This window comes from Oryzias latipes, chromosome 23, assembly GCF_053564925.1.
Source record: "Oryzias latipes strain Hd-rR chromosome 23, Olatipes_Hd-rR_3.1".
Classification (NCBI taxonomy): domain Eukaryota; kingdom Metazoa; phylum Chordata; class Actinopteri; order Beloniformes; family Adrianichthyidae; genus Oryzias; species Oryzias latipes.
The window spans coordinates 5,838,894-5,865,340 of NC_136259.1; the positions used below are offsets into that span (position 1 = coordinate 5,838,894).

At 39.1% G+C, this 26,447-nt stretch overlaps 2 protein-coding genes and 2 long non-coding RNA genes across 4 annotated transcripts; 2 read left to right on the plus strand and 2 right to left on the minus strand.

The window, feature by feature from the left end:
- The first annotated feature begins 5,288 nt into the window (after positions 1–5,288).
- Positions 5,289–9,162, plus strand: LOC101157264 (aldo-keto reductase family 1 member B1). The gene is made up of 10 exons (XM_023952250.2): positions 5,289–5,449; positions 5,631–5,798; positions 7,125–7,241; positions 7,352–7,429; positions 7,507–7,629; positions 7,704–7,810; positions 7,905–7,986; positions 8,243–8,326; positions 8,438–8,520; positions 8,604–9,162. Exons 1-10 carry the CDS (start codon positions 5,384–5,386, stop codon positions 8,644–8,646), a joined length of 951 nt encoding a protein of 316 aa, XP_023808018.1. The 5' UTR covers positions 5,289–5,383; the 3' UTR covers positions 8,647–9,162.
- LOC101167259 (aldo-keto reductase family 1 member B10) lies at positions 9,059–16,032 on the minus strand. Its single transcript, XM_004082890.5, has 10 exons — positions 15,815–16,032; positions 14,260–14,427; positions 14,065–14,181; positions 13,873–13,950; positions 11,515–11,637; positions 10,763–10,869; positions 10,070–10,151; positions 9,817–9,900; positions 9,664–9,746; positions 9,059–9,585 (listed from the first exon to the last, which is right to left on the minus strand). The coding sequence occupies exons 1-10, from the start codon at positions 15,878–15,880 to the stop codon at positions 9,543–9,545; spliced, it is 951 nt and encodes a 316-aa protein (XP_004082938.1). The 5' UTR covers positions 15,881–16,032; the 3' UTR covers positions 9,059–9,542.
- Positions 15,648–22,072, plus strand: LOC144989305 (uncharacterized). Its single transcript, XR_013653439.1, has 3 exons — positions 15,648–15,760; positions 18,283–18,337; positions 21,958–22,072. It is a non-coding gene; the product is annotated as an uncharacterized LOC144989305 (long non-coding RNA).
- LOC144989303 (uncharacterized) lies at positions 21,898–22,563 on the minus strand. Its single transcript, XR_013653437.1, has 3 exons — positions 22,431–22,563; positions 22,135–22,251; positions 21,898–22,036 (listed from the first exon to the last, which is right to left on the minus strand). It is a non-coding gene; the product is annotated as an uncharacterized LOC144989303 (long non-coding RNA).
- Between the last annotated feature and the right edge of the window lie 3,884 nt (positions 22,564–26,447).

Consider the following 26,447-nt stretch of genomic DNA (forward strand, 5'->3'; position numbering starts at 1 on the left):
TAGAGAGGGGAACAGGGAGCAGCCCGGAGTCGAACCCGGGTTTCACGGACGGAAGGCGCCGCAAACCAGCACGAGCTAAACTGGCTCCCCTCTATCAAATCAAAACAGATGATCAACAGAAATTAGTCTAGTTTCAGGTCAGTATGTTATAGTTAATCTTCAGGTCCAGTTTGTACGGAGCCCGGGACCTGACATGGGTAAAACAATAAATGTTTCGAAACTCGAAACACACAAAACTGGGGAACAATACAATATGGACCAGCACAGGAGGAAGGGAAAGACAGGACTTAAATACATACAAGGCAACAAGACACAGGTGGAAACACTCAGGACTGATGGGGCAAGGTAAAACTCGAAATAACAACAAAACAGGAAATACTACAAAATAAAACAGGAAATCCAGGAACAAAACACAAAGGAACTGAAACCGTTACACTTAGATGACCCCACCCTTACATTGACGTGTTCTCCCCACCAAGACAAAGGTGGATAAAGGTGGAAAGATTTCATGTAATCTGTGGACACCAATGAAGATCACAAATCAATGTAGAAAAAAGGTTCAGAGCACTGTCTAGTGGGTCTAGATGACCCAACTCCCAATGTTAAAGTGCCAAGGATAGCACAAGGGTTAAAAACTGATATATACAAAAACGCACAACACAATACACTGTACAAGAAAAATCTAGCAAAACAAACAAAATAGCGCTAATTAGGAGTTTTATTGGGATTTAGATGCTTGAATAAAGAACCGTTCACACTGTTTCCTCCTATAATCACGATGGAAATGATCATGTAGTCCAGCAAACAGAACAAACTAAAGGGTATTAACAAAATTCATCAAGATGGAATCGTATTCCCATTCTTTAACAATAAAAGCTTCTGCGATTTGGCCAGTGTGGGGAACCCTGAAGTTTACAGGAGCTTAACACTACAAAAAGGCTTGTCTCTACAGAAAATGAAAGCTTAAATTATAGATTATCACAAAAATAAAGCTTTTTTTTCCATAAAACACTAACCAATACAATGGTTTCCTTTTTGTCAAATGGTATCACACTTGTAAAGCAACATAGATCTGTTGGATGGGGTTGCTTCCCCTTCAAAAAATGTGCTTCTCAGTCTAACTTCTCAAGGCCCTGATTGGCTTTAGAACAGGAGTCATCATGCAACATTTGGACACATTAATCAAGGTGGTGTTTCTCAGAACTATGTTGAGTCACTGAGGACCCAGATGCACGTATTTTGTTAAGTCAGAGACAGACCGGGACGTCCCGAGATTACAGATTCCTGTCAGCACTTAGTTTGGAATAGGCTCCATGCTCAGAGCAGAACAACTGGACCAAAACAGCCTCTGTAGCCGGGCATTATGGGAAGTAGAGTAGGAATGTAGGGACCATGACGATGACACACAGCAACTCTTTGAAATGTGGTTAGATAAATGCAGGCTCATTAAAACAACTTTAACATAATCCACATCACTTCTCACACTGTTTCCCAACAATCTATATAGTCTATTAGCAATCTATAGACATATCAGCGTAACTCCCAATGTTAAAGTGCCAAGGATAGCACAAGGGTTAAAAACTGATATATACAAAAACGCACAACACAATACACTGTACAAGAAAACTCTAGCAAAACAAACAAAATAGCGCTAATTAGGAGTTTTATTGGGATTAAGATGCTTGAATAAAGAACCGTTCACACTGTTTCCTCCTATAATCACGATGGAAATGATCATGTAGTCCAGCAAACAGAACAAACTAAAGGGTATTAACAAAATTTGGCCAGTGTGGGGAACCCTGAAGTTTACAGGAGCTTAACACTACAAAAAGGCTTGTCTCTACAGAAAATGAAAGCTTAAATTATAGGTTATCACAAAAATAAAGCTTTTTTTTCCATAAAACACTAACCAATACAATGGTTTCCTTTTTGTCAAATGGTATCACACTTGTAAAGCAACATAGATCTGTTGGATGGGGTTGCTTCCCCTTCAAAAAATGTGCTTCTCAGTCTAACTTCTCAAGGCCCTGATTGGCTTTAGAACAGGAGTCATCATGCAACATTTGGACACATTAATCAAGGTGGTGTTTCTCAGAACTATGTTGAGTCACTGAGGACCCAGATGCACGTATTTTGTTAAGTCAGAGACAGACCGGGACGTCCAGAGATTACAGATTCCTGTCAGCACTTAGTTTGGAATAGGCTCCATGCTCAGAGCAGAACAACTGGACCAAAACAGCCTCTGTAGCCGGGCATTATGGGAAGTAGAGTAGGAATGTAGGGACCATGACGATGACACACAGCAACTCTTTGAAATGTGGTTAGATAAATGCAGGCTCATTAAAACAACTTTAACATAATCCACATCACTTCTCACACTGTTTCCCAACAATCTATATAGTCTATTAGCAATCTATAGACATATCAGCGTAACTTAATTGTCGCGTCTCTTCAGTAACCACCTTGCAGCGTGCCTCCGCTGTACCAAAGCAGCAAGTAAAACGTATTCTACCTGACTTTGATACAGATGTTGAAAATTGGTAAGCGAAATATAACGTCAGAATAAGTGAACTATCCCGACAAGGAGTGCAAAGTGCAGGATTTCCATTATTCTTTCTCTCGTTGCTTTGCCCCGCCTTTGTGATTTCTGGTCACATGGTTCCGTTTACAAGTTTTGGTTCAGATCTGAATAGTCTAGTAGACAGCAGTCTGAATACAGACCAAACGCAAAGTTCAGGGGCCTCATTTATAAACGTTGCGTAAGCACAAAAGAAGGCGTACGCCACTCTCTACGCAATAGTTGAGATTTATAAAAAGCAAACTTGACGGGAAAATGTGCGGTCCTTCACGCAAGCTCTGACCCAGGCGTACGCACAAAAACGGGTGAAATGAGAAACGGCGACGCCGTCGGCAGATGGAAGAAACACGTGAAAGTGAAAATGACAATACTGCCTCTCATAAATAACATGAAGACTTCACAAAGCAAGTCCTACAATTAACAGCTACACCAACACCCGTTTGATCGATCAGCAGTGAAACAAACAAAAAAATCAAACGAAAATCACAACAGAAATTCACATGAACACATATTTGCAAAAAGAAAAGTGAAATATGTTCTGCAATATTGGCATGTTGTGCAATTCATCCTCATAAATAATATAGTTAACAGAACGAAATAATGTACAAAACTGATATTCTCGTTAATGTGTCCGTCTGGCGGAGCCGATATAGGTGCGGGCGTGCGGACGGACGGACAGACGTACTAATTGTCCACTAGGGAAAGTTGTTTTCATATTAAAACATTTCTTCATAAGCTATGGAATTATGGTATTCATGCATATGCCTTTAGTTTGTTTTATTTTTGATAAAGCAGTGTATGGCGTATGTCTCAACCATTCAGAAAGCAACAAGAAATTACATTTGCGCTGATCAATTTCCCATTTCCACGTCGATTATTACCGACATCTGTAGCTTGTCAGATGTAATTAAATGGATAGAAATAAAATGCCCCATCACAATGCGTAATGACGCACAATGGCTGATCTTGCACTCTTAGAAGATGTGGCAAATGGAAGAATTCGGAGGGAACGCATCTTTAGACAGCAAGAAGACGTGCTGGCAAACGAGGACGAGTGGCTTATGAGCCGGTTCCTACTTCCTCTGCGGGCTTTTGGGGGTGTGTCACCCGGTGCATCTGGCGCGTTGGCGTCCCCCTGCGCCTCAGTCACCACTAAGGGATTCCCCAATTCTTGCCGCTTGTCTCTCATCAAACCCCCCCCCCCCCCGTGGCAGACACACTCTGGCGATGCAGCGCCAGACGTTTTTTTGCCTCGACTTTGATGTCCGACCATTTCTTTTTTATTTAACCAGGGTCCGAGGTCGTCAGGCTACAGCATTAACGGCGTCTGCCACTCACGTGGCTTTTTGGCATTAGTAATGCCCACACTGCGCCCTCCAAACAACACTTTTCTCCTCTTTTCCATCTCGCCAACGATAAATTCTACTTCACATTGAGTGAAGTTACGTTTTTTTCATTTCCTCTCGGTGTGTGCCATGGTTTCGCAATCAATGAATATTCATTCGTTGGCGTTTCACGGACTATTTATGGGCAACTATGGGCGTGTCATGAGGCCGCAAAAGCTGCGCAGCATTTAGAATTGGTTGTGATTTATTAAGGGAAAGATGCGTAAGATGTGCGTGCGCACGGTTTTATAAATCCGAATATTTCTGTGCGTACGCACGTCCTAGTTTTCATCCGTACGCCACTTCTGACGCAAATCCTACGAAAAGTTTTATAAATGAGGCCCCAGGACTCGATCTGGTCCAAATCAAGGGGACTTGGTCCAGACTAACAGTCTTTTCCAGTGTGAATACACCTCAAAACTGTACATTTGCCTGTTTGAAGTGCTGCTGTTTAGCACAACTTTGAAAATACCCCCCAAAAATACTCTTGTATTTAGAAGAAATGGTCTAGTATTATGGATTAATGAGATTAAGACTGTAATGTTTGCATTTATGAGCCGATATGACTAATCTGTCAAGCCTGCCTTTCGCTCAATGATCATTTTACTCCTATACAAACAGAAAACTCATTAACTTTTGCTTTGTCTTCACGTATGGCTTCAGAAGATTTCCTAATCAGAACAACCCGAGCAACGAGTTCTGGTTGTTCTTTACCACCAAATGTAAAGATTAATTTCGGTTCAGTTAAGGGGAATAAAATGATTTAACATACCGGTAGGTTATTTTTGTAACAAAGCAACTAATTTCAAAGGCACTTGAGCGGATCCTCACCTCACAGAAGGTCGAGCTAGTTTATGGTCTCCTTGATTTGCTGACGGTGCTTCAATTCTGTAATCCTGACACTTTGCTTAGTCATGCTCACTCACATTTCTGCCATTCAGTAACAGTTTAATCAGCAACTTCTGCTCTCTTATCTGTTGTCCTAAATGTATTGCAGCATTACATTGCACTTTTCAGCTGAGTTTTACCAAGACACTTTTCATTCACACGTTAATCATTGGTCAGGTCTTTTTAGCACTTAGAATTTTCTAGAAATTTGAATTTAGCCTCAAAAACCTTTTAAATGATGGAACATTTTGATTTGATTTTTATTCATGCCAATGGATGAAACTGTTGGTTTAAGTAACTAAATAAAAATGTTTATTAAATTTAAAAAATAATCATGTTTTTCGATTTTCCCTTGGTCATAACTTTTTTTTATTAATTAATAACGAGGGTTTATTGCACGTAAGGAGAAAGTCAGAGACCATTTAAACTCCGCCCACTCCTGATATAATGTTGCCACCTGTCACCTGTGGACAAATCTTGATTTTTGAAGCTTCTAGTTGAGCTGTTGTACTAAACTCTGAATATTGTCGGCATGATGACAACAGTTACACTTAGCACAGGCGCAAAAATGCCAGTTGTTGGTCTTGGAACATGGCGGGTAAGACTCTATTTCTGATTTAGTTTTGAATCAATTTGTAATAAATAGATGGATGTGTGCTGCTGCTTGATCTCTTTTATTACTTCACAGTACGATTATCCATATGGAGTTCTGTTAGTGCCAACTCTTTTAAGTCGTACTTTGTGTGAATTTATGTTAATGATATTTATCGTCTTTGCAGGGAGGACAAGGAAAAGTCGGTGAGGCTGTGAAGCTGGCTATAAGTAATGGATACAGGCACATAGACTGTGCTTATGTGTATGAGAATGAGGAGGAAATTGGGGCTGCGATTCAGGCAATGATTGACCAAGGAGTTGTGAAAAGGGAAGAGCTGTTTATTGTCAGCAAGGTGAGCATAATGTTGTTGTTTTTTTAATAAAGATATGGCAGATTTCAAACTACAAAATCTTTCACAAATTCCCTAATGGTGTCCAAATTCCTTCACCACTCACTTCATAGTGCACTACATCGTACGTTTGTCATTTTGCAATGATGTCTGAATTTACAATTCCAAAACTCAGAAATTTCATAGAGGTTTCTGCAAAAAACCAGTGTCCATCGATGCTAAGTAGATTGACGAAAATAGACCACAATGCATTGCGTTTGAACACTTTGTGTGAAAGAAAAAAGTATTAAAAGGTATTTTCTTTACAAACCATGAATATCATCAGAACACACTGGATTTATGAATAGTCGCTGAAAAATACTTGTATTGATGAGGTTTCCAATTTGTAAAACTGGTGATGTCATATTTGTTATTTAAAAAAAAAAAAGGTAGTGAGCATGGTGTCCGCATTGCTTTTAAACTCCAGGACAATAGATAGTCCTGCACTGTAGTTTCTTTTAGTACTTATGGAGTAGCAAGGCATTCGGACACGGCCTAGTTTACTTCATTAAGTTACTTACAAATACTTGCTTTCTGCACTTTATAGCTTATTTTACATTTTAGGAAGACTGTTGCAAAAAAAATTAGCCATGAGATTTAAATAAAAATGTTTTTACAAGATACATTTCTCATAGGTGTGGTCAATTATCACAGTAAGGTGAGTCATGACAAGCCCCGTTGCTACAAAAAATTAAAGTAAAAAAAAAAAATATATATATATATATCTATATATATATATATATATATATATATATATATCTATATATATATATAGGTAAATATGCAGCCCTCTTATCACATTTCCTACCTTGAAGCAAATGTGGGTGCCGCCCGGTTCATGATGTCATCCTAGAGTCGGCCTCGGCAGCGCGTCTGCGTATCGCAGACAAAAACAAACATCCGAACTTTTGCAAAGGTGGATGTGCACATAAGTATAGCTCCACATAAGTGGGTGTGTCTATTAGCATGGGGGCGGTGCTAGCTGCGCAGACTCTTCCTGGAAGGGGCTGTTCCTCACTTTGTGACATCACAATGTGAGAACCCGCTCGATTTCGTGGATTGGGAGGGGCTGGTGCTCTGTGCGCAGGTTTTCACAGGAATACTCAGAAATGTGTGTGAACAGGCTAAAATACTGCTTTGGGGTTGTTTAAAGTGAGGAATAAACATTTTACTACACTTAAAAGCTCAAAAAGTTGATTTTACATGACATAGGCCCTTAAATGAAGGAAGTGATATATCATTAATGATTGTAAACAGAAGAAATAACATTTCTTCTGTGTTTTTTTTTAGTTATGGTCCACCTTCCATGTTCCATCTCTTGTGAAGTCGGCGTGTGAAAAGACTCTCAGTGACCTGAAACTGGACTATTTGGACCTGTACCTCATGCATTTCCCGACAGCAATGAGGGTGTGTTTATGCTAAATATTAACCAATCTCACCAATTAGATTTCAGATTAAGGGTTAGATAGTCATGAATCTTGTCTTTTAAAAAAATTGAACCTTGTTTTAATTTCCAGCCCGGGAAAGAGCTTTTTCCAAAAGATGAGGAAAATCAAACCATTCTTGATGACACCAATTTCTTAGATACTTGGGAGGTAAAACAAAAAAATTACATTTATGGAAGATTTAAAAACTTTTGATGAAAGCCTACAAGTGTGGAATTTGTCTGAAGGCCATGGAGAAGCTGGTGGATGACGGAGCGGTGAAAGCCATCGGTGTATCAAACTTCAACAAAGAGCAAATTGAAGCCATCCTCAATAAACCCGGCCTCAAGCACAAACCAGTAACCAACCAGGTGAAAAATCTGTTTCCTTTGGAGAGTATTATCTCAAAATATGTACATTTTTTTAAAGTTGTGTTTTTCTTTAGATTGAGTGCCATCCATATCTGAATCAAGAGAAAATGATCAACTACTGCAAGTCAAAGGGCATCTTTGTGACTGCCTTTGCTCCCCTTGGCTCCCCCGAGAGGCCCTGGTGAGAAGCAGCATAAATGCTGGTGACTCATATTTGAAGAAAACAATTCTAACACTATCAGAATACTTTTCCCCCCCCATTATCATTTCAAAAGGGCTTCCCCAGAAGACCCTACGCTGCTGGAGGAACCCATCATCAAGGAAATCGCTGCCAAGTACAAGAAAAGTTCAGCACAGGTGAGAACACCAGTCAACCCGTTTGATTCTGTCTTTTCAAAATAAAAGGCTATAACATTTTCTGAAAAATCATAATATATTGCGAATTGTAAGAAATACCAGCATATACTCGCTGAAACGTAAACATTTTTAGGTTAACTGGTACGTATTACAAATCCATTCCCATTTGTTAGTTAGATTATAGGAAATTAATCACAAGGATATTAACTTAATGACTTAAGACGACTCAATGGGGTGTTCCACCTTTCTTTTGTAGATTCTCATGAAGTTTCACACCCAGAGGAGTGTGGTCGTCCTTGCCAAGTCAGTAACACCCAGTCGTATCAAAGAAAACATCCAGGTATACATTTGAAATGCCTGTTTTCGGCCAATACAAAAAAAAATGCTAGAAAACTTAATCTTTTCAAACAGTTTTTCTCTAAAACTACATGTTTTTTTTTTTTTTGCTCAGTTGTTTGATTTTGAGTTAAGTGAAGAGGACATGGCCAAACTCCGAAGCATGAACAAGAACTGGAGAGGATTTCCTGCTGCATGGTGAGGAGTTTGAAACCAAATATGATCCTAATATTTTTATAATCACCTAATCTATACATTAATGTGTGTTTTTCTTTTAACAGGGTGGCCAAACATAAACACTACCCCTTTAATACAGAATACTGACCCATTTTGGACTCTCTGTTTCCTTTTTTTTTTTTAAATACACAACTCAGAATGGCTTGTGGTGCCACGTTAAAAAAAATTAAATCAACACATGCAAAACCAAATAAAACCAGCTTGTTTGAATTTATGCAAATACATTTTCCTAAATGTTTATTTTGTGTAACAGGTTTGATCTTATTTAGTCTAAAAAAAAAAAAATCACAAGTTAAATTGGACAAGAATAAAAACATGGCCGCTTAAACATACATGTGTTTATCTAAAAAAAATACTTTTTTTATTTTTTTTTACCATTTACTAAGAAACAAAGTAAATTTCCTGTAAAATACTAACTATAAATATTACGGTATTGTTTGAAACACCAGTAACAGCAGATGAGGGGTTTGGCCGGTAAAGAAAACTGCACACTGAAAGCTTTTCTTCCACAGAACCTTTTATTGCAAAGCTTGAAACCAGAAAAAAACAGGAAGTGAAAGCAGAGATTTTAGTAACTGAAATAAAGCACATGACAACCAAAAAGTGACTCATGTGACTCGTTTTTTGTCATAATGACACAGCAGCTTTTTTAAGTGCTTTAAGGTTTGTAGTGGAATACATGAGGAGTGCATTTATTATTACATTTCATCAAAGGTTTTCTTCGCTTTAATTCTTTTTCTCATTGTGATGGGATATTTACTGTAGTAGTCAGTAACTCTAAAGACAGAGAAGAATAAAAAAATTATAATGTATATACGACATGTTAATGCTTCGTTTTTTGGAGTTGAAATGTTTGGAGTGCGTTTGCGAAGCTTTTAGAGAAGCTAAAGATTTCCCGAACAACGACGCAAAGCCAGCGAGCGCATCGGAGTTCGGAAAAGTCTGGAGGGTAAAGCAGATGTGGAAAATCGGCTACTTTCCACTCAAAATTCAGTGTTGAATGGATAGTCTTTGTGTTTTAGACCCCTGTTGGAGGAAAAACAAACACAAATGTGATTAAACTAAAACAACTAAATATTAACAACAACAAAACATTTGTCTTACCAATTCATTGGACAGGCTCTCCAGTTCTTGTTGAATCCCAATATAGTCTTCATTTCCTCATCAGTCAGTTCAAAGTCAAACACCTGCATCATGAAAAGAGGATGTTAGTGAAGGAGATGGAAGGAAAATCCAGACTGGGAAGTTCGTCCTCACCTGGAAGTTTTCCTGAATACGTTGAGGCGTGATGGATTTGGGAATCACGATGACGTTTCTCTGGATGTGGAAGCGGATCAACACCTGAGAGCGCAACGGCAGAATCTTTACGCTGCTGCGTGATTTATGGTCAGAAGATTATCAATCATTATTTAACTCCGGTTTATAACTTCATCGGGGTTCTTTACACAAAAAGAAAATAAAAGATTATCAGTGTTTAGCTGCTAAAATGAAAAGGATGAGAGTTGTGGACCTGAGCAGGAGTCTTCTTGTGCTTGTCTGCGATGGCTTTAATGCTGGGGTCCTCCAGAAGGGAGGGGTCTTCTGGTTTAGCCCTGAGATGAAATGCATACATTGTTTTCAGAAAAACTGAGCGGGTCTTACTCGACCACAACTAAACTAGTTCATAACATACTTGGAAAACAGGAAGTATTTTACATCAATTTGTAAATTTCCCACCGAAGCCAACAGAAATTTCACGTGGAGTTCCCCAAGGCTCCATCCTGGGGCCATTTCAATTTAGCATCTATGTGCTGCCCATGTTTTACAGAACAGCAACATTAGTTACCACGGCTATGCAGATGACACACAGGTGTATATTACAATGACATCAGGAGACCCTGTACAAGCTCTTGGTAAATGAACTGAGGACATTATTGACCGGATGGGCCACAAATGACTTCAGCTAAACCAAAACAAAACCGAGGTTATTGTCTTTAAAGAGAAACGGTTGGAGGTTGCTACGGAGATTCAATCTATACACCAAAAACCACCAACCAGACAAGAAACTTGGGTGTCACAAACCTACATGATGATAAACGACAGTAAGGCAATCACAAATTCAGCCTACTGCCATCTTCAAAATATTTCAAAACTTACAAAAAAAAGAGCTGATGTCTTAGCTGGAAAACCAGATATTTTGACCCCTCCAGGACCCTGTACTCACCAGGGCCTGTCTGGAGATCCGAGGGGGCTGTAGGCAGTGACTGAAATGCCCTGAGACTGGCAGTAGTTGATAAGCTTCTCCTGAGTGAGATATGGATGACACTCCACCTAAGAAAAAAAAAAGGTACAACTTTAGGAAATAAAATGGAAACCAGATATCAAAATATTCTAATTCTAAACAATAAATCTAAATAAAATGGTGTTTGTGGTGTTATCAACATTTTTCTAATGGAGGACATATATAAAGAAAATTAAGCTCAAATTTGCATTTCTGAGTATTTCTTTATTTAAATCATTGTGAACCAGGAGCAGACGAAAAAAATGCAGTTGGAAAAAAGTCATATTTGTGACATAGAAAATACGCTGGGCAGGCCACAATCGGGACAACCTAATCTGTACTTCTGTTGTTAAATAAAAATACCTCTAAAACGTGTATAAGAAATAATCAATTGTATTTTATTCTTCATTTTCAAAAACAGTAAGCTAACGGGACACAGAGAGGACAGATGGAGTGGATATAAGGTCAGAGCAGATAGATGGTCCAGCCTGAGGGGAAAACTGTGCCAGCCATCATATACTTAGAGGACGTCTTGGTTTGGATTAGAGGAGACATAATGACATTTCAGCCTCTTGGCCTTTAAGCAGCACTGGCTGTGAGGACATCTGTTTTCCTGTTGTGCACAAATCCATAAACAAATCCTCCATAAACCAGCTGCTTCCATCTGCAGAAGCTCAGGGCACAGCGACGCGTACCTGGTTGTTAGCAGGTTTGTATTTAAGGCCGGGCTTGTTAAGAATGGCTTCGATTTGCTCCTTGTTGAAGTTGGAGATACCGATGGCTTTCACCAAACCGGCGTCCACCAGCTCCTCCATCCCCTGACAAAAAAAAAAACAAGAACACAAGGCATGAGAGCAAAGATTGAGCTCCAAGTTCTGGTTACGTCACTCCAGCGTGATAATCCTGTGTTCTTTTATTGTGAGAATTCTAACCAGTGATCCCATCAGAGGCCTAAAAAAGGCTTTGAAGGAACCAACTTCTAAAAGAGCCTAGAGCCTCATCTGCAGTTATGCAACGATCTGATAAAACAAGTTCCCTCCTAAACGGGCTCTTTGGGTTTTAACCCTTTCCTAACCCGTTTGAGTTATGGTTGTTCTGCCGCGAAGGAAGCGCTAAAACATAACGGTTGCTACGTACAAAATTAACTTAACATCCAGTTTTTCCATCAAATCATGACACTGCCATGTTGGAGCCAGGTTTCATCAGTAAGCAGGGATTGGTCCGAGTCTGTCTGAGATAACATTTCTATGGCAACCACTTTCACCAACCTTGTTATTAACACGTAAAAACATAAAAAATACAGCCCGACACCTCCACACGTTAGCATATTGTCAATAACACCCCAACCACATGGATGGATTGGGGCGGCCGTGGAGCCCACCATGGCCGCGGTAGGGCGGTTGAGCTCTGATTGGAAGATTGTAGGTTTGATTCCCGCCCATATGGTAAATGGCGTATACTTTTATAGCGCTTTCTACCTTCTTTCGAAGGCCCAAAGCGCTTTACAGTCACTGTCCCATTCACCCATGCACACACACATTCACACACTGGCGCCAACCTCCCACCAGAGGCAAGGTGGGGTTCAGTGTCTTGCCCAGGGACACTTCGACACATGGGCGTGCAAGTAGGGCTGTGACGATAACCGCATCACCGCACGTTTTTTTTTTTTTGTTACGTTTTGCATATGGCGCGTGAATGCAGCTATAAAAAACACATTAAACACATTCATCTTTCCTGATAATTGACTTTTTCTTCTAGTCCTGTGTTCAGACTTTCCTTCTTTCTTTCAGACTGTTTTCTCCTTCTCTCCCACCGCTCTCTCTCATAGGCGCGCACTCTCAGTGCCTCCGCGCTGCACGTGCCACGCGGCTCCCTTTACACACAGGAGCGCGCTTTCAGAAGCACACAAACTCATTCTACAACAGAAGTTTTCGTCTCGCGAGGAAATATGACAAATTTACTGCGTTCTAATTGTTAATTTACATTGTATTCATTTCCGTTTCAAGCTGCGTGCGTTCTTAAGGGCGCGCGCAGGAGGATTTTGTGTGTGTAGGGAGGGGAGGGGGGTTATTAGGGTTCACCTTCACTCCAAACCTGAACGCGCACTGTTAGATTTCCATGAATATCACTACATGTTTTGTTTGGGAACTATTTTTTGCAGCGTAACGTTACGTGTCTGTATAAACAAAGGCGGAGCCTCCTGCCCCGCGTTCTTCATGGCTACCGGAAAAGTGACAAAGTGTCTGCAGTCTGTTTATTACTGGGCAATATTTAATATTCTGAGAAGATGTGTGTACCAAAGAGCACAGGTGAAGGCTCGCGTGCAGCTAGAGAACGGTCCGCTGCAGAGGGATCAACACGCACCCAAAACACACATGTGCGCACCTTCCTCCTACGTACATGCAGCGCTGACCCACACAGTCACATTCAATCCACAACACCTATATGGGTTTTATATATAGTTAGTTCATTAGTTAGGTAGTAGTTAGTTGTTACTGTTATTTTATAATAAAGAATACTACGTTGTAATTGTATTTATTACTGATGCGGCCGCCGGGGGATTTTCTTTTTTTGGGGGGGGGGGGGCGGGGGCGGGGGGCTGCGGTTAACCGCGACACCCCGCCCCCTGGTGGTTCATCACCGCGGTGATGAAAAATCCGACACCGTCACAGCTCTACGTGCAAGGCAGGAATCGAACCTGCAATCTTACGATCATGGGTCGACCGCCCTACTGCTGCATCAAGGCCGCCCACCAATATGTCAGTGTCGACTTCTACCTTGCCTCAGGTGGAAGGTTGGCGCCAGTGTTCGGCAGCGGAGGTGCCATCACTGTGTAAACTGTGACTGTAAAGCGCTCTGGGCCTTCGAGGAAGGTATGTATACAAGTATTTAGCATTTACAATATATAAGGCACACCAAAAAAAAAAGGCTTTTAAGTGCGTCTTTTAATGCGAAAAATACTGTACTTTTGTTGAGGCGTTTGGTTGGTTTAAGAGTCAAAAAACTTGCACTACTATACACTTCACGACAGACGTGCTGTTAGCGTAACGAACCTCCCATGTCTCGAGGAAGTGCGTGTTGTCGCTTATCGTCTCTCCGTCGCTGTTCAGAGGGAAAAGCTCCCCCCCAGACTGAAAGGAGACAAAAGATCAGCAACAATTCCAGCTAAAACATGACCAAGAAAACAAGACCAAAATGTAGAAAATAAACCGGCAAAAGATAAAAAATGGTCAAATACTCCTCACCTTGAACCCCATTGGCCAGTGCACGAGGTAGAGGTCTAAGTAGTCCAGTTTGAGATCACTGAGGGTTTTCTCACAGGCTTGTCTCACTAAGGGTTTCTCATGGAAGGTGCACCACAGCTGGAACATTTATTACAAAATAAAAGTAAGAAATGGGTTTTAAAGGGACACACGCAGGCTCTTTGCTTTGTACTTTACCTTGCTGACGATGAACAGGTCTTCTCTTTTGACCACTCCCTCCTTGATCATGGCGTGCACCCCCTCACCCACCTCCGCCTCGTTCTGGTAGACATAGGCTCCATCGATGTGCCGGTATCCGGCTGCGATAGCTGCTTTCACGGCCTCTGCCACCTTACCCGCCGGAGACTAACGGAAAAAAACACTCTAATCATCGTTTGATCTACTTTAAAAAAGTTTCAACTGATTTTCTTAATAATAATTTTAACATTTTTAACAAACAAAAAAAAAATCGGTGTTGTTTTCTAGGACATTGCTCATTGAAAAATTTGCCTCGAAATTGTGGCTAGGACTGTTGCTTCCCCACTTCCCGTTATCCATTTGTTTACACTCTCTCCCTCTAGCTTACAGCCCTCACAACCCCAATCTTACATTAGCGGTTCAACAAAAATAGGAAGCTCTATTGGAGCCATCAGGCCATACGGGTTGGACCCAGATGGCAGCTCAGACGAGGACAAGAAAGATGTACATGGATCTAGCAGTCTACAAGTGGATGCATCAGAATAGAAGGGTGGAGGGAGCTTGTGGCCCCGCCCACAAGATTTTTTACATCGCAAATACGATCTCATTCAAACAATTTATTTCTCTCTTCTCTTTATTTCTCACGTCACACCGATTGGAATAAAGAAATACTAAGAAATGCAATTTTGATCTGAATTTTCTTCAAATACGTCTTCCATATTTAAAAAAAGGTCACGACAACAAGTTAAAAAAAAACATGCACGTGCACAAAAACAGATTATGTGCAGGTAGATATCATCAAAAGAAATAAAAGGATAATAATTCAAACAGATTCTATATATTATTAGGGGAAAAGTTTGGCCGTAGAGTTTCATTCTAACTAAAGAGACAAAGAACTAAAGAATTTGAGTAAAAATAAACAAGATGAATGGTTATTCTATTGGTCTCATAAGGAAAGTTTAAGGGTGACCAAGAATTTACAATGAAATAAATAAATAGAAGAAACGTGTTAAAAACTATTTGTGGATTTTAATTTGGATTGTAACTTTAAAAACTCCCATTATTTGAAAGGAGAACTAGCTTTCGAATAAGCAAGAAGCAAACTTGAAGTTAATTTCAAAGACAAAACCTACAGGATATCTATTACTAATATATATTTACCTAACATAATATTAGCATGAAAACATCTGAAACAATAGTTTAAAGTTCTTCTAATGTAGCTAAGAAAGGCGGTAGAGCTGATATAACAGTTATGCCTTTGGGAAGACTTCCCCAGAACATTTGCCATTATAAAAGGCTTTAGCCACGGCTAATAAAAGCGCGTGCGGCTTCAAAAATCAATGACACACCTAGCCATAGCATTACGCCGCGTGCGATATTGAGCAAAACTGCTTTGGACCGCGAAAGAACGTCTTTCGAAAGTTAGCAGTTACAAAAGACAGTTTCGCCGAGAGACAAACACAGCGAGGTTTACCTAACCTAAAAACCTGCCGATTTTCAGGTAAAACGTAGCTCAATTGGGAAGAAAAAATAAAGACATAAAATAAATACATACCTTCCACGTGCCCAGACCCACAATGGGCATTTCCACACCAGTATTTAGTTTGACTGCTTTTGCCATTTCGGAGAAGCTAAATTAAAAGTCTAAGATAGCGAGAACAGCCGTGGAGCGTGGAAGAAAAGACAAGCGAAACGGCGTTCGATTAGTGATGCCTTAAGTCATTCACCCCAGCGGCGAGTGTTGTATGGAAGCAAGAAGGTATCAAAATGTATGTAGCAGACAGGCTTGGGTCATGAGTTTTACAGTCCCGCAATTGCGTCAAGCTGTGTGTTGTTAAGGCACTAAAGTGGACTACTCGTAATAATAATACAGGAAACAATATTAAGCAGAGTTTGGCTAAGTCCGAATTCCTTCAGTCATTACTACACAGTGCACTTTATAGCACGTCCGTTATTTTGTAGTGCTGCCCGAATCTACAGTTCCAAAATCAAGTGCCCTAGAAATTTCCCAGAACTCTCTGGGAAAAACTAGTGTGCATTGATGCTCACTAGATTGGCAAATATAGACCACAATGCATTGCGTTTGAACAATTTTTACAAAGAAAATGTATTTAAATGTATTTCTTAAATAAAATATTAACATTTTAATTTTCAGAACACAGTTGATTCATAAGTGGTTGTCGCAAAACGCTCATATCAATTAGATTTTCACTTCATGAATTCGATGAGGTCATATTCGCCATTTAAAAACAAAAGTAGTAAGCATGGTGTCTGAATTGCTTTTAAAATCCAGTGCACTACATAGTCCCGCACTGTATAGTTTTTTTTTAGCAGTTAGGGAGTACGGTGAGAATTCATACATAACTAAAGTTATTTTAAAATTCGTATACGAAAAAAAAGGAAAACATTGCCAGGTCCAATTGGAGTCATTCTCTATCAATATGGAAGACTCTCCTGAGACAAATATTTTTCCCTGATTTTTTTTTTGTAAATTTGTAAAAATCTAAATCCAAACTCAAAGCCAACCCTAAAGTTTTAAATTGTGCAGTTCCTTTAGTGACCACTAGAGGCTGGTTTATAAAAGATTTGACTGTTTAAATGTCTTTTTTTTTTATACTTCTTTTAAACCTGGTTTCATCTTTAAAATAATATTTATATAAAATCCATTAGACAAAATATTGTATTGACTTACAAGATTGATAGAATATGGTTATATTCTTATGTGCAAAAATATGGATATAAATTAATGTTCTGAAAATGACTGTAGTTTTCCTAAACGTTTTTCTTAAATTTTCTTGAATTTAAAAAATGTGCAAATGCTTAAAAAATGCAGTGAAGTATAATTTCTGGGTAGATATTTATGAAAATGAACGCAAACATTGAAGTGTAACAGCTGAGCACAAGCTCCACATTATGCTAACAAGTCTTTTTTAATGTTATTAACAATAAGATAAAGTACCATGTTTTTAAGAAGAATCTTGTTATTTACTGTAAAAAACAACCAAAAAGTAAAACTAAAACACACACCTCTACGGAATAGTCAACTCGGGTTTGCTTCTGTCGATTTAAGGTTCAAATCAGGTCATAAGATAAATAAAATATAGACCCATTTGACTCATATGAGGATCTAAAACAGACAGGAAATTGCTGTTTGCTCCTAATATGAGCAGTCAGTGTTAATAACCATCATCTACCAAGGCTTTAATCATTTTATCCTGAGCAATAATTGATCATAGATGCCAAATAAAAGCAAAATCTAGGTTATAAAAGTGGGAAGAGGAAAAGAATATTTTTTGTAAATAATAATTTTTAAAAGACATAACAGAGTCCTCAGAGCACCTAAACACGGGTGGAGTCAGATGTAGCTCAGGTTTCTTTCACACTGCACTTTGTTTTTTCCAGTTGAAAAAGAAAGTGCCTTTGAAAAACAATAACTTTATATCACACAAAATTAACTTTCTGAGCTTTTAAGTGTGTTATAATGTTCATCCCTCGTGAAAAACAAGCTCAAAAAGTGCCATTTTGATTCATTCACGCAGCTCTGAGGGTTCCTCTAGAAACCTGCGCTCTGACCACCAGCCTCTGCCATCCACGAAAAGGAGTGGGTTCTCACATTGTGATGTAGACAAGTGAAGAACAGCAAAAGTTTGGATGTTGTTTGTTGTTGTTGGCGAAACACAGACACGCTGCCGAGGCCGGGGCTAGGTTGACATCATAAAATGGCGTACATGGCGCAAAAGGAGGTCCCTCAGAGATTGAGTCGCCTTACTTTCGGGTAGTAAAATAAAATTGTTCTTTGGCATGCCAAAGGTAATGTATTATCATATATATGGATATAGTTTACTCTGAAAGGCTATTTAAGAGAGCCAGTTTCCACGGTAAAAGCACAAATCATCACACTTTCACCACTGTGCTTGATTCATATTTGGTGTAGGGGTGTTGTTTTTGACTCCACCTGTTTGTCCGTTTACCTTGATGGCTTTATTTACCTTCACTCGTTTTGTGTGTTTCGTGTTTTTTCAGATGTTCATGCAAAGGCTGAAACACCTGTTTCAACAAATGGGAGATTCCATTTGAGGTAAGCCAGAGAGGGGTGCTAAAACATACGTGTAGTCCTGCATCTGTTTTGGTTGAAAGAAGTCTACTAGTATAGAAACTATTTTTCTTTATAAACTATGTTAAATACTTTTATGCAGACAGGGCAAAATAAATGGTTATTTTTGTATTAAATGGATGTGAAGTTGTAGTTCTATGAAACTTTGGGATTTTTTCTGGTGGGATTCAGAGCTGATGGGTAGAAGTCCAATACCATCCAAACTTTTTCTGTTTACATACCGTGATTAAAAGAAAAAAGTGTAAAAGAAACCTATATCTATATATATATATATATATATAATTTGCTATATATATATAGCAAATTATATATATATATATGCTATATATATATATGCTATATATATATGCTATATATATATAGCAAATTAGCATACTGTTAGCAACAGGTGGAGTCATAGATGTAGATGTGGCCCCACCCAGAATTCTTTTAAGAATTCAAGAGTCTGACTTCACTGATTTTTTTTTCTTGGTGAAACACTTTTAGAAAAAAATATAAAATCAAATAAAACATAGTTTTATAATATTTTATAACATTCTTTACATGGCTATAGGATAATCAGGGACGTCCAACTCATTGTGTAACCCTTGTGCTATCCTAGGCATTTTAACGCTGGGAGTTGGGTCATCTAGACCAGTGTTTTTCAACCTTTTCTTAACCACGGCACACTTTAACCTTGAAAAAAATCCCGCGGCACACCAGCATCCAAAAACTCATAGTCTGTATTGATCTACAGCCCCTCCACAATCTCAAATGCATTTTTGAGATAATTGTGGTAGAAAAAGCTGGAAACTGCAGCCGTTTTTTTTCTAAAAGATGCAATAAAAGTTAAGTTAGAAGATTTAAAAACAGTTTGATGTGTGTTCGTTGGTTTCAAGACGTTTAACAACAGATCTCCTTGTGCGCTCTCACTCTCACAACCCAATGTATCATGGGAGATGTAGTGCATTAAACGGCCAGAGATTGGTTTTCAGAGCTTCATTGTTTTGTTCACTTGTTCCATGGTCTGACACCGGACTCTGTGGAAAGCTACACGGCTAAAGACGAGCTTTAGCTGGTATTTCTGTTGGAACTGAGCGACTTTACGAGCTAAATCGGGACAAGGAAGTGAAGACTTTAAGCACTTCTGATTGGTCAGACTGATGACATGTGATTAAGCCTTCAAGAATGATTGGTGGAGACAGTTAAAGGGGCGGGACTTTTCCAAAATACAGCCGAAGGTGCAGCTGAATCGCGGTACCGTCATTCTTATCAAAATGTCTGTAATAAAATAAAATAAACGCAAAGAAAAAGTATTTAACGATCTTTTATATTCCTAACTCCTCAGTGTTTTATCAGGGCCTGTTTGGATGAACACAGAACTGAAATCCTGGAGATGGGAAATGTTTTTACATCAGTTAATGAGGACAATTTCCCACGGCACACTTGACCATCTCCCACGGCACACTAGTGTGCCGCGGCACACTGGTTCAAAAACACTGATCTAGACCCACTAGACAGTGTGCTGAACGTTTTTTCTTCAATGATTTGTGATCTTCACTGGTGTCCATGGATAGCATGAAATCTTTCCACCTTTATCCACCTTTGTCATGGTAGGAATAACACGTCAATGTAAGGGTGGGGTCATCTAAGATAGCACAAGGGTTAAGGCCGTGTCACATTTCCAGTCCGTGAAAGAGATAAATAGTTTCTACCAACAAGCTAAGTTTATTATTTTTTTAAGCTAACTGCTCCAATTTAGGTGGTAGCTGTAAACTGACCAGCTGAATCGAGGAGTTTGTAGGACGGTCTGTTAAAAAGTCGCTCACACATCAGAGCCGACTGCGCTAAAGCCAAAAAATCTTTAAATCTAGCATCACATTAAGCACTGCTAACTGCTAAGCAAAGGCCGTATTTAATTAGCAAATCTCCATTTCTCCTCAAACTAGATGATGACTTTTGAACTAATAACTTCTTTTCAGAAAACTCCCACAATAAGACAGAGGAAGACACCGCCCTCTGCTGGTCAAACTGGATCATGCAGCTTTAACCCTACAAGGAGATTTGATATATTTAGACGTTAAATTGGTACTTTGTCATTTTGAATCCAATCAATTTTATCCTTAGAACTGTGATCTTTAGAATTAAAAAGTATATTCTAATACAACCATTTGTGCATTTTTTTTATATAGAAGGAATTTTTGTATACGTTTACAAATAATCATCTTTAACTCTGAGTTAAGTTGCTTTATGTTTCCCTTATATTTTTTATACATATCTGTACACTTAATGTTATTGTGTGAGTTTGTGTTACTGAGGGATTGTCGATTTATTTTCTGTTGAAGTTTGTTTTTGTTTTATTTTGTTTAATTTCTTCAAAGCAAATATGTTATTAAGTGGATTAAAAAGAAGTAAGTGTCTTTTCTGAGAGTATTTAATTGCCTTTTTGACTCTTTTTTTCCCCCCTGGATTCTAAAAACACCTAAATGCATGATTAAAAATAAAGGCACATCCCCGGTGAAGTGTTGCTGTAAAGATTATTGGGTTAGTACTGCATGTCCACCGCTGCTACTTTGACAGCGGTCTTTTTATGCTCCATCTCATATGTCAGAAGCATTAATAGTCCACTCAGCCAAAGGGTTATAATAGAACAGTGAAGGTTGGCCAAATAAGGTCTAAAAAACCCTCTACTCCTGTATTTTGACATCCTGTGAGACATTAAGCCCACATTTTTCTAATAATTTTAAACCCCATTGATATATAACTGAGTTTGAGTTAAAATAACTGGATATTAATTGGATGATCAACTTCTTTTTGGGTTAAATATAATGCATTTTAACATGATCAATAATATTAACATCCAGAATGAAGTTAGGAACTTATCATTTTGTAATTGTTATATTTTCAAAACAAAAGCCCCTGTATGTTCCACCCCGCAGCCACTAGAGGGCACACTCACACTTTCTAACTCATTGTAATGGGTCTAAACATTTTAAACATTAGCAGATAGAAGTAGTTATTACATTTACTAAAATGATTATTCACTTCAAAATAATAACAATTAAAAGAAATAAACTCAATCACATGTTTCCCTTTGAAAGTAATCTTAATATTTGATTTTTATTATTTGATTTGATTTATTTTCGCATAAAAAAGAACATTATCGAAACGAGATTAATCAAAACATAGAAAATAAAAGGATGTGATGATGGATTTTTTACATGCCAATAGAATTATTCGAAAGAAAGTAAAAAAACATTAAATATTGCAGAGCACTAAAGATTAAAATAATTCATTTTTAATTAAGATTTTGTTTGAAGAGAAATTTGAAGAAAAGTGACATCATTGTCAGGATTGACCTTTAACCTCAGCGAAAAGACAGGAAACAGGGGGACTTTTTTTTTTGGCGACATCAGATAAATCCTCACAGACCTTTAACTGAGCCATTCAACATCCTGGGCAGAAGATAAGACATGGAGCAGACAGCCGTCTATGTGGGGGAAGAAAAAAAACATACAAAGGGGAAAAGTTGTGTGAGCCTGCAGTCTGTGTGTACCTCACAATGGCTCTCGCTAAAGTTTGCGTCTCTTCTGATCTTCTCCCAGCTGGGTGTCTGCTTTTCAGGCCTCCTCTCCTCTGATCTGACTTCAGACACCAGAGGGGCCCCTTTTGACAACCTCCAAACTGTCAAAGTACCCCAGGAATCAAACACCGTCGCACGCCGTCAGGATCAAAGAGTCACAGGTAAACCACACAAAGACACTGCCACGTGCAATCGCTACCTGAAAGGCGGATTTTTCTTTTCTTTCGGAGGCTCTTGTTTGACATCTGCAGACTGATGGTGTTTGGCTGAATGGAGTGGATAGAACCAATAGAAGCCGAAGCAGCTGCTAATGAAACTTTTAGACAAAGATTACAGGCTTTAATTCAGGTTGGACTTGGAAGAAAAACGTGGCTCTCAAAGAATCTGAAGGACAAGGTAAGTGTCACAAAAAAAAAAAATACAACTTGAGCGGTATAATGAATGCTTGTCTAGGCTTTTCACAGCACATCAGACGCTCTTCAGCTGAGACCCAACCTGTCCTGGTGAGATCAAACATTTTTACGGCTTCCCTCCCCTCCTCGCCTCACGCCTCTTCCCAGTGGACGGCGGCGGGCTTTTGCCGACTTCTTCTCTGTTTCTGCCACGGCGCCCTGGGTCATGTTCTCTGCCTGTGAGTCTAATGCCCGCTGTCGGCTCGCGCTGGGTTCACTCACATTCCGGATTCTCTGGCTCGCCAACAGCAAACCGGATCAAGGGGGAGAAGATTCAGACGTCATGGAGGGAATCATTGGTCTGGAGCATTAGATGTTCCTAAAAAAAAAAAAAACAGGAGATGATCCAAGATGATTTAGTTAAAAAGTAAAACTCAGACAAATTCCACTGATGCCGCAGGAAAGGTTGTTTAAAACACAAAACTCCCACTTCAGATCCAGTTTTTGGTTAATTATTGCCCGGCAAATTGTAATTTAACTAAAGAAAACACGCACAAAAACAGGAAATTGTGCATTACATGTAAAAAAAAGAAATGTCAAAATTGATTTTAATGAAGGAAATTCCTTATGCCCATTCATTTCTAGCTAAATCTGTGTCGTTGAAAGCGCGTAACCCCGGCTAATTGTTGGATATTTGTGCTTTTAGAAATTCAAACCTGTTTTTTCCAGACTGTAAGGCGAACATCAAAGCCTTCATTTGTTTTTTTCATATAATGTGCCTTTATAGATGGAATCATTTTGGTTGTGTTTATTGATGATGAGGCAGTTTTGAGAGGAACACTGTTCTAATATCGGAATGTGGCCAAAAACAGTGGCTGTGTTAGTGTTACCAACAAGCGTAGATGTGTTTTTTTTTTTTTTTTTTTGCATCGCAAGCAAGGTTGGGAGTTCCAGGTATCGTAAATACTCTAATGTAGCTAATGCTTCTAACGTGGCTAACATGCAGTGTGTTACAAACAAGTTCTATATTTACTGTGAACGCAGAAGTCAAACTTTATTAACTTTGATTCTTTTGTCTCACTTAATGCATTTGTCGTTCAGTGTTCCTTAACCCTTGTACTATCCTAGCCACTTTAACATTGGGAGTGGGGTCATCTAGACCCACTAGACCAGGGGTGTCAAACTCATTTTGGTTCGGGGGCCACATTCAAGGCGTCTGATCCCAAGTGGGCCGGACCAGTGACATAAAAGCAAAAAACAGTTTTTTTTTTTGTTTTTTTACTTAGTTGGAAAAAAGGCCTCAGCCAACATGGTAGCCTAATAATTTATTATTACACATTCATTTACAGAGGCCAATGGATGTAAAATAAAATGCATTTCACTTAAAAAAATTGGTTTATTTAATTCTTATTCAGACTGAATATTTTACATCTGACACTGAATCGATTCCTATAATAAACTCAAGAGGGGCTACGGAAGAAAAATGAAACACCTGCCTAAAATGTAAATGTGCAAATCAATGAATAATTAAACTAAATTAAACTTGCAAACATTTGTGAACATAACAAGAATTTGGAGTTAACCTCCTTTCTCTCCTCAAACTTCAGCCAGCCATCAACATCAGGATTCAGATCAATTCAATTTTATTTGTATAGCCCAAATTCACAACAACAGTCGTCTCGATGAGCTTCGCATCGATCCTGTGCAGAAACATATTTACTGTCATTCAAGTGTGCAAGACACAATGAAATGTCCAAGAATCTTTTCCTGGTTTCTGCCTGAATTTTGTGGCAACACCTGCCTTCTTCCTGACCTTTGATGGGCGCCATCAGTGACCAGACTGACATCACATGACCAGTTCACTCCAACATTGTCCAGCACTGCAACTAGTGAGCTGACTATGTCATCACCTGTTGTTGTGTCCATCAACTCCAGAAACTCCGCTATGACGTCTCTTCAGCACCTCTAATAAATATGCACAGTTGTGCAATATGTGTATCTTTGCTTTCATTAATAGTGACCGAAAATACAATAAATGACTGGATTCCTTAATATGGCGCCCAAGTCTCCTCAGAGATGTTGGATCTGTGATCATAATCCTTGACAGACTGCTTTTTGGGAACAACACTTCTGCAGCCTTCAGTATTTTTCAATAGGTTCACCATCTGAAAATGGTTTGGATGTCTGCTCCAACTCCTCTGCAATCAGGTGTCTGTCACTGCTCCATCACTGACGTCACGCTGCAGTAAATGCAGACGTTTGTTTTTTCAGTCCTGCTTTTAGTGGATAAATCCTCTCTTTTCTTAACTGCAAATGGTGAAACTTTCCTCAATGTCTCATTGTCTCATAGTGGTGCTGAATGTTATATTCTTTGAGCACTGCCACCTGTTGATGCCATAACAAGCACGCAGGTTTTGCTTTCGACTCCGTAAACAAATAAAACTTTGTCCTTTTTTCATGGAAAACTCAGCACTTCACTTCAACCCTTTTTTCTTTTTGACAACATTTTGGTCATTATGGTGTCACTACTGATCATTCTTATAACAATGTAACACCAGTGGGGCTTGCGGGGAACCAAACTACATCTTATTCAGACACAGAGCCACTAGGTTTCACTTTTGGCAGGTGCAAAGATATGCATTTTCACCTGTTTTGCTCAGCCTTGCTCCCCCTAGTGGCGGAATTGCGCATTTCGGTTATTTCTTTAAAAAATCATAACTCGCCACAGGAATGGACTAGAAACGTGCTTGTTTTTTTAAACATTCTTATAATTTTTACTCTTCCTGACTGGGCCGGATTGAATCATCTAGCGAGCCGGATACGGCAAGCGGGCCGTATGTTTGACACCCCTGCACTAGACAGTGCTCTGAATGATTTGGGATCTTCACTGGTGTCCATGGATTACATGAAATCTTTCCACCTTTATCCACCTTTGTCATGGTAGGGAGAACACGTCAATGTAAGGATGGGGTCATCTAAAATAGCACAAGGGTTAAAATGAACTACTAAAACAGACCATTCACTGACGGAGCACCTTGTGATTCTGTGTATCCTGTAGTACAGAAAATACAGTGCATGTTATTTGCAAACTCATTCATCTTTTTCCAAACCTATTTGATCTCTTTTGGAGCCACTGGGTTGCTGGAGCCTATCCCAGCTACTGTTGGGCAAATGCGCTAATAACTACGATTCTCAAAGCACCCCTCCTTCACATTTGCTAACAATGAAAACCCCCATATGGATTGCAGGTAGTCAGGAGAGTTTGAATAAACTTTATATGTTTAATTACTTGTACAATTCATATACAAGGGAACTTATCGAGCATTGCAGAAAGAAATCACAATCAAAAAAAACAATGCACTTACACATTTGAAAGAAATTCATTCAATACTAAAATAAAAGGGTGCAGATGAATCCTCTAAAAGCCGGGTTTTTTTCAGGACGTGAACACCATCAGAGTAAAAGCGTGTCTAACATGATTGGGAAGACGGTTACAGATTTCCACGGCATAAAAATGGAATTGTGCTGCACCGTATCAAGTCCTGACGACATGTTCCAGCAAAAGGTCTGTTCTCAAAGTCCAAATCTGGGTGATGCAGTTTTGTTTGTTGGTTTTTCTGAGCATTATTTCGCATGCAGACAAACATCAATCCAGGCAAGCACTTAAATTAAACTTTAAAAACATTATGATTATTTCTTTTTGGGCCAAAATCCAAAGACTTGTGCCGTTTTTTTTAGGACATAGTTTCTGCAGAGCGGCAGGAATTCATTGGAAATTCCCCTCTAAATTGCTCCCTCTTCCCCTCCCCGTTGCTGAGAGCTCTCTGTTTACATGTTCTCCCACTAGCTTACAGCCCCTCACACCCCTAACCTAACATTATCAGAGCAACAAAAAAGATAAACACGGATCTAGTCGTCCACATCAGAATGGAGCGGAGCAGAGAGCTTCTGCCCCTTCCCAGAAATACGATATTTTTCAAACTGCATTTTTTCTTCAGCTCCCTATTCACAGCGATTTGAATAAAGAAATACTCCGAAATGCACTTTTTGTCCTCCCTCATCAGAAAAATGCCACAAGAACATATTAAAACATGTTTTTAATCATCCAGACAAGAGAAAC